This window comes from Ochotona curzoniae, unplaced genomic scaffold (assembly GCF_017591425.1).
Source record: "Ochotona curzoniae isolate NIBS_2020 unplaced genomic scaffold, NIBS_Ocur_1.0 contig_2071, whole genome shotgun sequence".
NCBI classification, from domain to species: domain Eukaryota; kingdom Metazoa; phylum Chordata; class Mammalia; order Lagomorpha; family Ochotonidae; genus Ochotona; species Ochotona curzoniae.
This window is the reverse complement of record NW_024465314.1, coordinates 74,734-92,143: the sequence shown is the minus strand read 5'-3', so window position 1 is coordinate 92,143 and position 17,410 is coordinate 74,734. Positions and strand designations below refer to the sequence as shown.

General features: G+C 46.9%; 1 protein-coding gene across 1 annotated transcript; it reads left to right on the top strand.

Annotated features, from left to right (window-relative positions):
- Window positions 1-1,692: 1,692 nt before the first annotated feature.
- Window positions 1,693-15,948, top strand: LOC121150183 (butyrophilin subfamily 1 member A1-like). The gene is made up of 8 exons (XM_040970868.1): window positions 1,693-1,777; window positions 2,032-2,379; window positions 5,985-6,266; window positions 6,737-6,763; window positions 6,971-6,997; window positions 8,273-8,299; window positions 14,936-14,962; window positions 15,296-15,948. The coding sequence occupies exons 1-8, from the start codon at window positions 1,693-1,695 to the stop codon at window positions 15,946-15,948; spliced, it is 1,476 nt and encodes a 491-aa protein (XP_040826802.1).
- The last annotated feature ends 1,462 nt before the right edge of the window (window positions 15,949-17,410 follow it).

Here is a 17,410-nt window from a genome sequence, read left to right as displayed (position 1 = left end):
GAGGCCCTTGGAATCTGTGTCCCTTTGGCAGCTCTTCCTCACTTTGTGTTGTTTGGAACGTTTGGAACTGGGGCTGGGAGGGAGAGCTGGGGACACTGGAGGGTGCAGTCTCCCTGAAGCTCTACCTTCCTGTTTCCTCTTGGAAGTTCCTGGATCTGGACATGACAGGGCGCATGTTCTAGTCTGCTTACAGGTGTGACAAGAAGGTGGCAGGAAGCTAATGTGTGTAGCTTAGATCCTGACAGCTAATCCACACTGAGTAAAATGTAGCTGTTTCTTTAGCATCTCTAGGCTTTGGGCAACCCCCTGATGGGCAGTGCAGGTGGTGACTGAGAGGAGAGGCTGAGGAGTGTTTGGAGCTGTGAGGGGCTGTGCAGCTGCCACTCCCTGGGCAGCTGTAGGGCTTTCCATGTCCATGTTCATGCTGAGAGCAGGGAGCAAGGTCCACAGGGCAGCCATTCCCTGTCCTGGTGGGGCCACTTTCACTTTAAATGGTGTCAGGGACCAGAGAGATGTTGGTGCTTGTGGCTGGGAGGGTGTAGTGGTCCTGGGGTCAGGGCTCTGCAGAAGCTGCTGCAGCTGTGCCCACTGTTTTGTTCTGGTCTCCTGGGAGCCCAATGTCTCCTGGGAGTAGCTGCCCTGGGCCCAGAAGTGGACCTGGCAGAGGACCCAGTGGCTGTGAGGGCAGCCCATGGCAGGTGGAAGCTTGGAGGTGTGGACTGCTGGGGTCTCTGAATTTGCTGTTTAAAGACCCTGCAGGAAGTCACAGGTGTTCACACTGAGGACAAAGAGGAGCAGGTAAGCTGGGTTGAGGACACCTGTGGGGAAGGAGGAAGGCAGGGAGCAGCAGGCTGGGAGGAGGCTCAGAGTGTGAGGCAGAGGGTGGCAGGAGGGGGTGGCTGGATAAGTTTCACTCCAGGAAGACCAGGAAAACGTTGCTTATCATAGTGCCTTGTTTCATTACTTTTAATCATATTTCTCAAGTATGTCGTAGGACTATCCTCTCATAGTGACCGTACAGATACAAAGTCATGTAGCTCTCAGGGTATTGTGGGTGAGGCTACCTCCTCTTTGACAGAAAAAGAGACTGAGTCCAGGAATGTCAAACACTGTGCCTGAGTGGTGACACTGGGAATGGCTGAGCTGCAGGGAGCCCAGCAGAAGGGCCCCTTGAGCCTGTCCTTCCAGGACCAAGCCTGCCCTCTTCCTTTTTTTACTCACAAACAGTGGGTGGCATCTTGTTCTGACCAATGCTCGTGTCCTTGTCTCTGTGGCTTCACCTCAGGATCCTTTAGATGCTCTTGGAGAAATCTCCCCATGTATAGATTGAGGATTCTTCTGTCAGTGGGAATATCCTGGATTTCTGTTCAATGCAGGGCAACGGAGCAAACGGAGGAAGGAGCCCAGATGCGATTCCATTTGACGTGACATTAGAGCCCACAAGTCAGACAGGTTGCTCGGCACCTGTGATGGGCACACAGGCTCATGAGGATGGGACTATCTCTGATGCTCCTCTGCTGTCAGGGTCCTGTGGGCCCCACGTGGCTGCATGAGGATCCTATAGGGGATGCTATCATCTGTGAGGGCTGATGGGGTGACCTTGATCCTGCCGTCCCCATCTAGAAGCTGCCCTCTGTGCTGGACCTGCCTCCTTCCTGCCCAGTGCTTTGTCCTTCACTGTCCTCTGATGACATGGAATGTGGCAGTCGCCCCTCTCTGCTCTTCAGTTTCCCCTCCCTGCTTCTCCTGGTGCAGCTGCCCACGTGGGGCTCTGCAGGTGAGTGTGTCCCGATCTCTCCTCCTGGTCTCCCTGGGGTGGGTGGAGCCCCTGGTGCTGTCTGCCAGGATGGGGTGAGGTGTGTGGCTCAAGTCTGGGTACAGAATGGCCCTCCTCAACCCTGATTGTTCTTTCTCATTTAAGAAGAGTCACTGACCATCAGGGGAGCGTGAGGGATGTTGACAAGTGTTCATGGATCTTTATGGGCTCGGCCTGTGTGTTCCCTGTTCTCAGTCGTGTGTCTGTGTCCACAGATGTGTTCCAGGTGATTGGCCCCACTGACCCCATAGTGGCAGTGTTGGGTGGTGATGCCATTCTGCCCTGCTCCCTGTGGCCACCCATGAATGCAGAAGACATGGAGCTGCGGTGGTTCCGGTCTAAGTTCTTAGAAGCAGTGCTCGTCTATCAGAACGGCCAGGAGCTGGATGAGGAGCAGCTGCCCCAGTATGCAGGGCGGACCTTGCTGGTGAGGGGACATCTTTCCCAAGGCAAGGCTGCTGTGCACATCCAGAACATACAGGTTTCAGACAATGGCAAGTATACTTGCCTCTTCAAGCAAGGAATACTATCTGATGAAGCCATTTTAGAACTGCAGGTGGCAGGTTGGTGACTTGATTTATATTGCAGAAGCCTGGGTATACTGGATTTGGGGGGTAACTCACGTAATTCAGGATCTCATTTCATAGTGAGGAAAAGGCAGCTGATTCATTCATTGATCCACTTTTTCAATATAAATCTTGCATGAGAAGAACCTAAGTTGTGCCATGCCTTGTTTTGGATACCAGGGAGGATAGCTGTGGAGTTTATGATAAAGAGATGAGACAAAAACAAGGAAAATAAACGAGTAGTTTGATGATGTTAGAAGGTAATAGGTGCTAAAGATAAAATAAAAGAGGGCCAGGAGCATGAAATGGAGGGAAGCTGGCTGTCGGCAGTGGAGGGAGGGCAGCCTGTGGGTTAAGATGAGGCCTCAGTGTTGATCTGAGCATGGCTCAAAGGAAGTGGCTATCTCTCTAATTGGATATTTGGGTGAGGGGGGCAGAACAAGCTTCAAAGTAGGGAGGTATGCAGTGTGAAACCTTTGGTACAGGAGATGTTTGGCGTGCTCTGGGAATACAGGGAGGCCATTGTGTTGTGTGGGTAGAAGTGATGATGGGGGAAGGCAATGTGACAATGTGCAGTGATAATATTGCAATGAAGAGCTAGATATTCCTGGAGTAGCAATGCCCAATGACCAGCAAAAAAGATCATTTGTCATAGGCACTTGTTTTGACACACGAGTACTGCAGTAAAAATCCCAGGATCCTCTATGGATTGAATGTGAGAAGGCAGAGACATGTATTGCGCTATGTCCACAGACATCCACAGTGATTCAAACAGTCCTTGTGACAGTGTGTGTGGGTCCTGTGGAGCAGATTGTAGGGTCAGGGAGGGTGGCAGAGGGAAGGGGTTTCAAGTGTGAGGCAGATGTCAGATGGCTGCAGGCTGTGTGTGCTGTGCTGGGAGTGTGGATGAAGAGCAGGGAAATTTGAATAGAGCAGTGGTGGGAGGATTCTCTTTGAAGGCTGTGAGGATGTGGAATGGAAAGTGAGTGAGGGGCCATGGAGGGCAGTCTGGGGTGGAGAGGACCAGTGTGTGACCTCAGGCAGCAGTAGGGGTTGGGAGAGCAGGTGTCAGCCAGGGGGGATGTTTAATAGCCTGATCTAATTCATGAGTTCACTGCAGACAGAGAGTTCAGAGGGGGAGTTGGGGCCTGCAGGGACTGTTAGGGCTTACCTTGGCTGCTTGTTCTCAATGGTCGGAATATTGGTGATTATGTGTCAAGGAAGCTTCCCATGATAATACTGTGTAAGGAACAGCCAGGAAATCTCAGTGGCATATAGCAGAATTCAATATAGGCACCAAGGGATTTTAACCAGAGTTGGTCTTGGTTAAAATCATTTGTGTAACTCACACATTGTTAGTCTGGTTGTGGAAGTGATATCAAAACCATGGTTGTTTCCAAGAAATCCTGCCAGCAAAGGTACTAGAGGAAGACAACACTTTGCTGAGAATCAAACCTGAGCACATTGCACAGTACAGGAACTCCATCAAGGCTTGCCTAGACAGCAAGAAAGCTTTCTCTTCCTTTTTTTTTTATATAGACAAGCAGGTGCAATATGCATTCCATATCTTTATACATGTTACATTTTCATTTTTTCAGTTGGGTCTTTGTTTGACACAATGGCACCCAAGGGCCAATTGGGCATGAGAGGGAAGAAGCAGATATATTAAAGGAATAGAGAGACCCTGGAGTGTACCAGCCATCATGCTGAGGGCCAACTCTGTTTATTCTCTTGTGACCTTGGTCTTCTTCTCCTTGTCTCCCTCATTTTGGGCCTGGAGGCTCTGGGCTGCAGTCTGGCTGAGTTCATTGCCAGCCACCTCTCTGTGATCTCACAAGGATCAGTGACCTTCTCTGAGTATGTGTCCTTGATGTGTGGTGTGAGCCTGTGCATGGTCCAGGATGGAACAAACTGACAACCATTGTGCAGATGCTCAGCTGTCTCTCTCTCTACGCCAGGGCTGTCTGGATTTGGCCCTTTATCTCGTGTGGGTGAATGTGCTGGGTCCCTGGTTCATGGCTGACAGGGATACCCTAGCACTAAAGCTTAATGAAAACCTGCAGTGCCAACAGGAACTGTGACAGATTCAATGATCGTAGCCACTGATGCAGCCACAGGCTGCTGGGCCCTTGGTGTCTCTTATCAGGTTATCCTGCTTCTGTTTCTGAAGCAATGAGGGCCTATTGCATGGATCCAGAGCAGTCAGAAGTATCGATTGTTGAATCAATGGCTTAGAATGTGCCCATCAGGAGGAAGCTTGATTGGAAACAGGGGGAACTCGAACCCAGCACTCAGATGTGGCCATCCCCAGCATTACTTCACCTGCTGCAACAAACAACCTCATGCATAGTTTTAGAAACAAACTACAATTATTCCTCCAATAATAACACTTGGCATACTAAATATTACATGTAATTCACTAGAAATTCACCTGATTATTGTAATGGTTAATTGCTTTTACCTTGAGGCAATCTCAACTTCTTTCATTCTATACTAGCAGGTGGTTTTTTCAACATAGTGAGGCCCTGATGCTTTCAAAGAAAATGATAGAGGGGAGCTGAAACTTTTGATGGTGACATTTCAGCATGCTGTCTCCTGAGCAATGAAAGATATACCGGGGTCATTTAGTCATTAAAAGTCCTGTATTTTTTTCAAAATTACACCTTCATATTCCATACAAGAAGAGGTGCCTACAGTTCTCAGTGATCAAAAGTGAACAGTTGCAGAAAAAAAGAGGAGAGGGGGATTTCTCATCTCATTACAACATGGAGACTGAAATCTTACTCTAAGTGCTGTTTGTCCTTTCCATCAGCTGAAGAGGTCACTGGGTGACCATGGGCTGTGTGTGCTCACATGACTGTTGGCTCTCCTAGGCATCCTCAACCAGAGCGCCTGGGTGACCAGTGACATCCCAACAGTCCTGTCCTCCAAGGCCTACCCAGGCACTTTGTTCTTGTGGAAATGGCTGAGAGTAAACCAATAACACAAGAACATTCCCAGTCTCTGCTTAAGCCACATTATCTAGTTTTTCATTGGTCAAATTGAATCACATGATGAATTTCTGAGTGTTAATCAATTACAAAGCACATGGTGAAGCACTAGCTCAGCATAAAGAAGGATAATGTTTAAGAGGTACGTTGTAATCAATTGATCTCTAAGATGTCAAAATTGTGAATTCAGTGCTGAGTGTTTGAGTTTCAAATGTTTGTAAGGCAATTGGTTGAGATAACACACAGGTACATGGATATAAGGAAGGGAGCTGGGGAGAAGAGGTTTTGATTGGTGTGGTTTTGCAAGCAGTTTCCAGAGGCAGTGTGTGTGGAAGCAGATGTAAAGGTCAGTGAGATGAAAAGGGTAGAGAATCAAGGCAAAGTCCTGGGACTCAGTATTTTCTGTTATCTAGGACCCTCAGTCATAAATGCTCCCTCAACCTGTGCCTCCTAAAGGTCCCAGGGCTCTTGATGTCGTTTAGGGCATGCCCTTTCCATGGGGTCCAAGAATGCAGCATGCATGGCTCCCTGTGAATGTGGGCAACACTAGACTTTGCTGAAACTGTGCTCCCCTGTAGCTTCCCCAAGATCTCCACAGCTCCCCTCTTGCAGGCCTGGGCTCTGCCCCACAAGTACACATTGAGGGGCCAGAGAAGGATGGAGTCCGTGTGGTGTGCAAGGCCTCAGGGTGGTTCCCGAAGCCCCAGGTGCAGTGGAGAGACGTCCGTGGAGAGAAGTTCCTGGAGTTCTCCGAGGCCAACACCCAAGATGCAGCAGGTTTGTTCAGCGTGGAGTCTGCTCTGGTGGTGAGAGACAACTCTGCAGGGGATGTGACCTGCTCCATCCTCAATCCCATCCTGGGCCAGGAGAAGGTCATGGCCATTCCCATCCCAGGTCAGTGCTGTCTGTTCTTTCCCAGCAGGGTTGGAGAGGGTGGTGTCCCTGGGTGTGCTGGTTGGGCTTGGGTCCTCCCCTGACTGTGTGTCCCCCTCTGGGCACAGAGCCCTTTTTCCCTCAGGTTTCTCCCTGGAAGGCAGCCTGTGCTGTAAGCCTGACTGTGCTGGGGCTGCTACTTGTTGGAGCTGGCTGGGTCACCAAGAGAGAACATTCTGCAAAGGTGCAGGAAAGGCAGAGACAGAAGGATCTGTGCCGGGCTAAGGAGGAAGACCAGCAGGCAAAGGAGGAGGCTCTGAAGTCCAGAGGTAGGGAGGAAGGTTTCAGAAGGGCAGGGGCGACAGTTAGTGCATAGAGGGGACAGCCTGACATGACTGGAGTCCATGGGTGCAGCTCTCAGAGGACATCCAGGACCGCAGGCCCAGAGCAGGTGGTTGTGGAGACTCAGAGCAGAGCGGGGGGATGTGGAGGTGTGGTTGTTCTGGAGTCAGAGCTGTGTATAGCACAGAGCAGAGGGCTTTCCTGTGGGGTCTTCAGCACATGGTCTCTCCTTTTCCTGGTGTGGAGTTCACGGTGTTTCCACTCTCTTTCAGATGAGCTCCAGGCAGAACTCGGTAAGCTCTGCTCTCTCTCCTGAGCTCTGTGTTTGCTGGAGAGAATCCTGTGGCTGTCAGCTCACCTGTTCCCTGTGTGGTGCTTTTCAGGTCGGAGGAAGGCAGCATTCCGGGCTGGTGAGTGACTTTGCAAATGATTTGTGGTTTCCTGTCCCAGGCCTGGCCAGCTGTCCCCTCTCTTTGTTTCTGACCTGGCACAGAGATATGGACCCCTTCTTGGGGGGGGGGCAGCAGCAGTAGTGGTGGGTGGCTAATCCTGGCTCAATGTGTTTTTCCATCTGTGCAGCTGTTTTCCCACCTCTCTTTAAGCCCAGGGTACAAACCCAGGCCAAGGATTTTGTCCTGCCACCTGGGTTTTATTTCAACTCTGACTTGTGTCCCTCCCATGTTTATTGTTGCTGTGTTAACCTGCAATGCACCACGTTTGGGTCTGCATCAGGAAGCCAAAAACAGATGTTCTAGGTTTCATGGGAGGTGGGATATGAGTAAATGGCACACTGGGCTTGGGAGTGTGACCCGCTTCCTTCTCAACGTACCACCAGGGGGAGGCATTTCTGTCCTGTTCTGCACAGGTGCAGGTGCTAATGGTCGAGAAGAGGACCAGGTGCAGCCTGTGATGGGAGGAGATGAATATTTCTGAGTAATGGTTTCTCCTCTCTCTCCATATTTATGTTTATAAATGTTTAAGATTTACTGTATATTTCGAAAGTTATAATTGGGGCTGTGAATTTTATAGAGACAAATGTCTTCCATCTGCTAGTTCATTTTGCAGATGGTCACAATAGCCAGTTCTGGTTGATGCTAAAGCCAGGGACCAGGAGCTTTTCTTTGTCTCCTAAGTGGTTGTAATGTTCCAAGCCCTTTGGACTTCATTTTCTGCCTTCCAATGTCAAGTAGCAGGGATCCAGATCAGAAGTGGTGCTGCTGTGTTTTGCATTAGCCCCCATATTGGAGTGCTGCACTGTATATGATGGCTTAGCCTGATATTCAACCCTGGAATCCCACGTTCTCTGTGTTTTAATTTTTCCAATTTTTACTTTCTGGAAATGATAGGTAATAACCAATTGTCATACATATAGCATCAATTATAATTTTCACTATGCTGTTCTGTTTTATAACAGAAGCAACACTGAGGGACACATGACACAGGAGTCTCTGTGTTCTTAGGCTCAGGGCAACGGGTTGACAGTTAAAAATCACACAGCAATGTGTCAGAGCAGGCTTCCTGATCTGTGGCCAGGAACTTCCCACAGTCCTCTGCTGGATGTCTTAACCTACAGGAGGCCACTCCTCTGCAGCCTCCCTCCTCCTGCTGTCTCTCCCCTCAGCACAGAGGGCAGGTGGGGGCTGAGCAGGTGGTGGCTGTGGTCTCACAGGTGTGTTTCCTTTCAGGCTGGAGGAAGGCGCAGCTGTATGCTGGTAAGTGAACTGGTGGTTCCTCTGCCTCCCTTCCCTCTGCCCTGCCCCTCCTCTGTGTGTGGACTTCCTCCAGCATGGGAAGGTATCCCTGCTTTCCCTGTCCCTGTTGTGGCCCCCATGCAGGGACTCCTCCTTAGGAGCACAGCTCTGCTTCCATTCTGGACTCTCCCTCTCCTGAAGGTCACTGTTTGGGACACCCTCTGCAGGACCTTGTTCAGCTCGTATTTCTCATTGGGGTGGTGACCACGGGGAGATAGTAGCAGGGTGACAGCTGTTCAGATCAAGAATTGCTGGTCTCTAGAAGATGCTGGAAACCACATTCACCTGCTTAGACATCAGATGTCAGTAAGAGGGTTGTTAGTTCTATGATCTTCTTATCCCCAAATACCTACACTGTAAGTACCACGTTTGTTTCCCCATGTATTCCCGGTCTTCTGGGATGCTGCTCTCTGTGTATTGTGCTCTGACCACTGTCCAAGCTGTGTGTCTTCCTCTACACATCGTTGGTTGCAGAGGAATGAGTTACTCTGAGTACATGTTCTTAATCCTGGAAACCGTCCAGGGTATTTGTGGATGGATTTCTGAGTTGGTGTGTATGAAACATCTGAAATTATTGCATCATTCTGAGTATTGCTTGACAGGGAGACAGGCAGAGTGAGAATGAGAGGCAGAGGAAGAGAAAGACAAGAGATTCCATGTCTAGTTTTCTCCCCATCTGCCATCAACAGCCAGTGCTTGGCCAGATCAAAGCTGCTGGTTGGGCACTCCTTCAGGTCTCCCATGTGATGTCAGCATCTCCCCTGCTCAGTGCTGCCTCTCAAGAGTGTCTTTAGTCAATAGAAGCAGGAGTCAGTTCTTGGAGCTTGGAATTGAACCAGACATTTCAGTGGCAGTAGTGTCTTAACTGCTACTATAGTACTAGTAGAGTCTACTAAGTACTAGACCCTGTGAATGAAAATAATTCTTGTTTGGGAGGAAGAGAAAGTGAGAAGGGACACACACTCTTACTTATTTGTTGTTGCATTCCTTGAATGTCTGCAGTGTCCAGGGTAGTTTCAGGGCTGTGCTGGGATCAAATCTATGAGTGTGCAACTCATTCATGGTCTCCAATATGCACGTCAGGGATCCACTTACCTGATCTGTCACTTGTTCCCTCCCATGGTGTTCACTGATAAAAAGACATAATTGGGAGTTGGAGTTGATTCTGGTCATCAAATGCAAGCACTCAGATTTGGAATGTGGCCTGTTACCCAGTCCCTGTATTGTGACTGTTGAGGTGAAACATCTGTCCACAATTAGATGCTTTTTAAAAAAATCAAGAACAAATATTTTAAAAAGATTCGTTTATTTATATTGCAAAGTCAGATATATATGGAGAGGAGGAGAGACAGACAGAAATATCTTCCATCCCATGATTTACTCCCCAAGTGACTGCAATGGCCGGTGCTGTGCCAATCGGAAGCCAGGAGCTCTTCCGAGTCTCCCATGTGGGTGCAGGGTCCCACGACTTTAGGCCATCCTCAGCTGCTTTCCCAGGCCATAAGCAGGGAGGTGGATTAAAGTTGAGACTGCCGGGATTAGAATTTGTGCCAATATGGGATCCCGATTCGTTCAAGGTGAGGACTTTATCCACTAGGTCATGGTGCTGGGCCCCAAAAACAGAAGCAAAATTTTAATGTAAGATTTTTACATCACTTTGTCATGCTTTAGGAGAACTCTGTTTGTGTAAAGATTCTTGACTTGTTCAGTTTTCTTTAGGGTTTATACATGAACACTAGAAAATAGAAGTCTATGAAATTGAAATTACTTACCAAAGAAAGAGAAGTAAAAAAAAAATAAATAAACGGTGGTGTAGTATGTTCTATGGGGAAGTGAGGAGGAGATGAGTTAGGCAGCAAAGAAGCACCTGCAGTGATGCTGTGCAGAGGTTCTGGGTGGTTCAGAGGGACCGATGTGGGCTGAGGGTCACAGCATGGTTTTGCAATCTAGGAAGGTTACAGAGGTCTTAGGGAGTAGGTAGGGAATATGATTGTCTCCAAGATATCTCCTTGACACATTTAGGTAAAAGCCTGAAATTAAAATAAAAGTAAATTTCTTTGGACAGAGGGAGTGCAAGCAAGTGCTTTATGCCCTGTTTGACTCCTTCAATCTCTGATTGTGTGCTGAGGACAGAGCCAGGATTGGAACTCATACCAGGTCTCCTTCCTGAGTGGCAGGAATCCAATTACTTGAACCATCATTGCTGCCTCCCAGGATCTTCAACAGAAGGAAGTCAGAGTCAATCGGGATTGAACCAGGCACCAGGAGGTGGATGTGGGTATCTCAATGACTGGAATAAATGTAGCTTCTAAATCTGATCTTAAAAAGACAATTTGGGGCCTGGCACGATAGCGTAGTGGTTAAAATTCTCAGCTTGAATGCGCCAGAATCCCATATGGTTGCCAGTTCTAATCCCGGTTGGCGGCCTTGCTTCCCATCTAGTTTCCTCTTATGGCCTGGGAATGCAGTGGAAGATGGCCCAAAGCCTTGGGAACCTGCACCCGTGTGGGAGACCTGGAGGAAATTCCTGACTCCTGGCTTTGGACAGGGCCATTGCAGTCACTTGGGGAGTGAATCATGGGTTGAAAGATTTTCCTCTCTGTGTCTCCTCTCTGTATATCTGCCTTTCCCATAAAAAATAAATAAATCTTAAAAAAGAAATAAACACACAACTACATTTTTCTTGATAGTAAGACCATGTCAATATTTTAGGAGCAGTCAGGGAAGGAATGTGGGCAGGAGAACGCTGTTCAGTGGATGTTCATCCAGAAGACCCTGCACCAGGTGTTGATGCAGGATCTGTCCTCCCTGGACCTGTGTGAGAGGCCCTTCCCTGCTCTGGTGTCTGTGTTCATGGTTGGGAACAAAGACTGAACAACTGAGAGTCATGGCTCCTCTGAGGGGCAGGAGGCCTGGACACCAGGTGACTGGGAAGCCCACATTGCAGAGTCTCATTCTCTAGGACCTGTATTATTTATAAAGGCTGATGATGCTCTTATCTATCTCCTATCTATCTATCTATCTATCTATCTATCTATCTATCTATCTATCTATCTATCTATCTATCTATCTTTTCTGTCATCTGCAGAGTTTATCTTTTGTATTTTAATAACCCTATCAGGGTCTTTTACCCATTGCAAGAACAGAGAGCATCATTACATTAAAATCAAGATTTTCCTGTGGTGAGTTCATCTCTGGACAAATGTGTGATCTCTACTTTTGATATTGAAACAATTCCTAACTTACACTTGTCTTGTGAAAATGAAGCAAATTGATGTTTAAAAATTCTTGTTTTAGTGTTTTTATTTGAAAGCAGAGTTACAGAAGGGGAAGGACACACACACACACACACTGAGAAGGGAAGAGAGATATCTTCTGTCTGCTGGTTTATTCCCCTCATGGGTGTAACAGCTGGAGCCGAGTCTGTCTGACGCCAGGAGCTAGGAGCTTCTTTGGGTTCTCTGTCATGGATGCAGCACCCTGAAACTTCAGTCACTCCCTGCTGCCTTCTGAGGGTGTAAGCAGGAAGCTGGATGGGAAGTGAGCCTGTAGGGATTCAAGTTTGCACCCCTCTGGGATGATCACGGTGCAGGTGGAGGATTGTCTGCTAAGCCACTGTGCCAGCACCTGTACACTGATGTTTATTAAGCAGTACTAGACAGTTTTACTCTCACAGCCTGGCTCTGCTTCTATTTTTCCCTCCTTTTCCTTCTCTTTCCCCTTTTGTTCCTCTTTTTCTTCCTTATTATTATATGTGACAGGGCATACAAATTTATTTTATTTGAGAACAAATGTCTTGATTTTAAAAATGAAATAGTTTGTTTTGTTTTCTTGCTTTTTAAAATTTTCATTTTTTTCATGCTAGGCTGAAGGATTTCCCCTTCCATCCTCCCTATTCACCCTTCCCCCATTTTTTTTCCTATATTATTACAATGGTATACTCCTGCAGCAAGTCACAAGTCCAGCATTCTGCTGTACAAGTGTATCATGACATTGTAGGTATAGCCAATGGTAGAGAGTACAGTATCCTACTGTCAAGATATATTTAACAATTTCATTGAGAGTTCATCTTTGATGGAGGAGTAGAGAGGTATACTGCATTGTTCATTCACTTCTCAGTATACAGTTCTTCTAGAAAAATACATGTGTATGCTTGCTCACCTACATATGTATTGATCTTTATATTGCATAAAGGTTGTGACATATCAGAGAAAAAATATGGTGTTTCTGCTTTTGGGATTGGCTCATTTCACTGAACTCTAGTTGGGAACATTTTGTTGCAAATGATAGAATTTCATTCTTTTTAATGGCTGAATAGTATTTCACAGAGTAGATGTATCAGGTTCTTTATCCACTCCTTTTTTGATGGGCATCTGGGTTGTTTCCTTGCTTTGCTATTGTAGATTGTGCTGCTGTAAATATAGGATTACAGATCCCCTTCTCATATGCAGATTTCATTTCCTTTGGATATATTCCCTGAAGTGGGATAGCCGGGTCATATCATAAATCAATTTTCAGTTCTCTTAGCACTCTCCATACTGAGTTCCACAGTGACTGTACCAGCCTACATTCCCATCAACAGTGAAGTAGGATACCTTTCTCCCCACATTCACAGAGGCAGCACCAGCAGGTATTGTGCATAGATTTCTGAATGTAGGCCATTCTCACTGGAGTTAGGTGACATCTCAAGGTAGTTTTTATTTGTATTTTCCTGATAGCTAGGGAACCTGAGCATTGTACAAAATATGAACTATTTGAAATTTTTTTTAACATTTGTCAATTTTTAGTGGAAAGTCAGCTGTACTGAGAAGAGGAGAGATAGAAAGGGAAATCTTTCGACTGCTGATTCACTCCCCAAGTAGCCACATTAGCTGAGCTGAGCTGATCCAAAGCCAGGAGCTCTTAGACTTTTTAGGATCTCCCACATGGGTGCAGATTTCCAAGTAATTGGGCCATTCTTGACTCCTGTCTCAGGCCATAAGCAGGAAGCTGGATGGAAAGTGGGTCTGTTGGGGCATGAACTACCTTCATATGGGATCCTGGCATGTTCAAGACAAGGACTTTATCCACTAGGCTACCACATTTGGCCAGAAATTGTTCTATTGGAAAATGCCTGCTCAGAAACAGATGGAGAAATATAAGCCAGCATGAAGCAGAGAGGGCACATTTCAGGAAATAGGAGAGGACGGAACAACAGCACAGGGGTACCTGGAGACTGACAGACACAGGAAAGCAGCGGACACAAAGGTGTGGTGTTGCAGTGACCAATACCCCAGCAGCATTCAGCAAGTGGTGATCTGAACTCCACCAGCAGCCAGAATTCCACCAGCAACAAGGTGGGAAGGGATGTTCACCTGGAGCTCAGGAGGTGAACCCAGTCAAAGAACTGCTTGTCCTGCTGCTCTGTTTAATTTGACCAAGAGCAGAGACAGAGCGCCAGGTCTCAGTCAGGCACTGTTAGAACAGGTTGGATTTCACAGCCCAGTCTGTCCCCATAGAACCGTATTGTATGCCACTTTGTTTAAGGAGGCAAGGGATATGGTACAGTACTATACATGCGTTGAGCTGGGAGTGAACTCATTTCTGGTTCAGTGGACTGCAACAACACGACATCCTACAGGTTCCACACAAGACAGGTGGGTAGCCTTCAGACATGACAGCAAACAGATCAAGAATTCTACTAGTGGCACATCAGGTGTCATTTCATATGGATGGCAAAGAATTTAAGATTGCGGAGGACAACAGTGAGCTGTACATGTGCTGAGCTTGGCAAGAACTGCCTGAGCACAGTGCATTGTACTGGTCAGACAGGAACATAATACCGACTTTGGCATTGTATGGGTCAAAATAGGTCCAAGTGGCCCTCAGAACTAATGGCCAATAGGTTCCAGCAAGATCAACACTATCAACAACCCAGCTATATAGGACACCTGGTGTCTCTTTAATCATGGGGCCTGCTCCAACTGGAAGTGGGAGAAAGTTTGTATAGTAATGGTGCAGCCTCAGCATGTTATCACAGAAGGTGGAAACTGGTGAGCCAGGAGCTGGGGCTACAGAGACCATGGTGGAAATCTATCATAAGAACACAGACCTGGAACCCGCTGGAAGGAGTGGCATAAATGCAAAAAAAATAGCGGTGTACCAACTGCAATAAGTGAAATAGAACTGTAGAAGCAACCTAGAAGCTTAGCTTAGTGTTCTGCAAGTGAATAGAGGACTTGGAATTTTGAAACCCCCAATTTATTCAAGGGAAATCTAGCTTTCAGGATGATTTTATGGCTAGGAAATTGGTTAGCACCTGTTAATGAAATTTTTATAATGGCTTATCTGTTGAGGTCAGAGTCCAGTTTCTCAATCCTGAATGTTAATTTTATGTTTGGTCTTTGCAGGAAGGCTGCTGCAAGCTTTCTCTCTCTCCCCCTGTGTGTGTGTGTGTGTGTGTGTGTGTGTGTGTGCACGCACGCATGTGTGTAAGAAGCTTTTCATGAACTGAATGTCTCCCAGCACAATTCTCCTTCATTCTGCACATCACTGTCTGAAAGGAGCAGGTGCTGACCGGACATGCAAACCATGACACCAACCTCTATTTTCTTATAGATTGGCGGAAAGAAGAGTTCCAGGCCTGTGAGTTCCTTCATGTTTTTCCTGGGTGTTCATCATGTGGTGCCCATGGCCCTGACTTCTCCTTCAGTTCTCTGTGTTGATGTAGATGCTGGCATCATCAGCTTTGGGGGATGGGGAGTATGTGGAAGAACGACCTGCCCCTCAGGTCTCTGGGACGCATCTGATTCTCAAAGCATTGTGGTCCCCCCTGCTTGAATGACATGGGCTTGACTCCCTGGGGTCTTAATTCAGGGGCTTTGCCTTTTCCCCATGCAACTGGATGCTATTCGGTTGGTTTTGTGTCCTGTTTATGGGGTAAGGGGGGACAGGACTGACTGAGAATTCTCTCTGCAGGGTCTGTCACTCTGGATCCAGCCTCTGCCGATGCTGACCTTGCCATTTCTCCTGAAAGCACCACTGTGACCTGGAATGACAAAAATTTGGGCTTTTGGGATCATTCCAGTGTGTTGGGCCTTGAGGGTATCACATCAGGAAGATGTTACTGGGAGGTGGAGATCAAGGATGACTGGAGAAGTCAGTGGGCTCTGGGGGTCTGTCAGAAGCATGTGGAAAGGTCAGTCTTAATCAGAGAATCATCAGAGAAGGGATTTTGGGTTTTGGAGTGTGCTTACCATGAATATTATGCTTGTCCTGACAAATCAAGTCCTCTATTCCTTAGGCAGTATCCCCGCAGTGTTGGGATCTTCCTGGACTACAGTGAGGGTGATGTCTCCTTCTATAACATGACAGATGGGTCCCACATGTTCTCCTTCCCCACAGCTGTGTTCTCTGGACCCCTCCACCCATACTTCAGGCTTAATACAGGAGATGTGACCCTGAGTATCTGCTCCCCAGTGGGTGGGTCTGAGGGACTTCCTGCGGCCCTGAGCAATTCTCCTTCTTTAGAGCAGTCTGGGAGGTCCCGAGGGGAGGGGCTGAGCTCAGGCTCTGGTGCTGAGGTTGCTCTCCCAGGGGCTGAGTCTCCATTACTTTCCTACCCCTCATAGGGCACCTTTTTGTCCTGGCTCTTCAGTTTGACCCTCCTGGGGCTGCAGACTCCCGTGACCAAAAGCCCTCAGATAAGTTTCTGATGGCCCTGGGACTTTGTCCTCTTATGGCTATGAGGACAGGTTGATCATGGCTGGCGTCCAGAAAGACGAAGATTAGCATTGACTGTTGTGTGAACTGGCTTAGGATAAGCCATATTATAATATGAAATCATTGTTTTGGTTTTAAAATTATTTCATGGATTTAAAAGTTTCTTTGGATATGAAGGTGGCTAAGATCTGAGATACTTTGCCCAAAAAGGAGTTTATATAACCAGGTTGTCTCTGAGCAGAGGGACTAAGAGAATGACATGGTTCCCACCTGTATTCTGGGAGCATTTGCCTCACTGGATGACAAAAGTTTGCCATCCAAATATTGCCATGGAAATGAATGACTGATGGATTGTAATATAAAGGAATCTAATGGTCTGCTTTGTGTACCTCCCTTTCTGGAATGGAGGAAACATGGCTGCTTTTCCTCTCAGTATATTCCTATGACCCATGAACACACTGTGGTGTGTTAATTCAGGGATCTAAGGATGAGGGTTTGGATCCCCCCCTTTGTGTCATCACTGAAACTGAGGGAAGAAGAGAGCTGTTATCAGAATAAGCAGTGAATAGTGCTCAGATGAAAAGGAAGAGAGAATATTCAATCGCAAGTTCAAGTGCTAAAAATTTGATCATGATGATGGTCAAAGGCATCACTTCCTAGTAGTTCCAAATCCCACTGTTACAATGACAGGAACACCACAGCCAAGCCAAAGCAGCAGGAGTGTGAAGGACTCTGATTTTTTTTTAATTAATTACTTTGCATTATGTGACACAGTTTCAAAGGTACTAGGATTCCCCCAACCCGTCTCTGTGCCCTTCCCCCGTGGTGAATTCCTCCACCTTGTTGCAGTATTACAGTTCAAATTAAGTCAAGATTCTTTCTTTGCAAACATATACCAAGCATAGGGTCCAGCATCTAATTGTCCAGATAAATTCAACGGTTTCTTGGGGAGATCTTCTCTGGTCTGAAGGAAGAGCAGGCACAGTATCGTCCTGATCAATTAAAAGCCCCAACACAACATCAACAACAATTTATCACATTATGGCATTAATTTACATGGTGTTGATTAACCAATATGCAAAAAAATGCAAGTTCTTAACTGCATCCTGTGACTACTTTATTGACATTTCAATTTTAGTTTATACACAGAATCAGAGGCCATACACCTTAAAATGGCTATAGGGTGCTATTCTGCTGTCTTGTGTCTATTTTCATTTTAGTATTCAGCAGTTTATAGTGTTGAAGCATAATTTTCTGAACTTGGCAGATTTTAGGATGGTCTGAACTGGCTTATAACTCTAACAAGGCATCTGTGTACAGTTGAGGTGCAGAACAGTTTTAGGAAGGGTGTGCAGAGAACTCTTCAATACC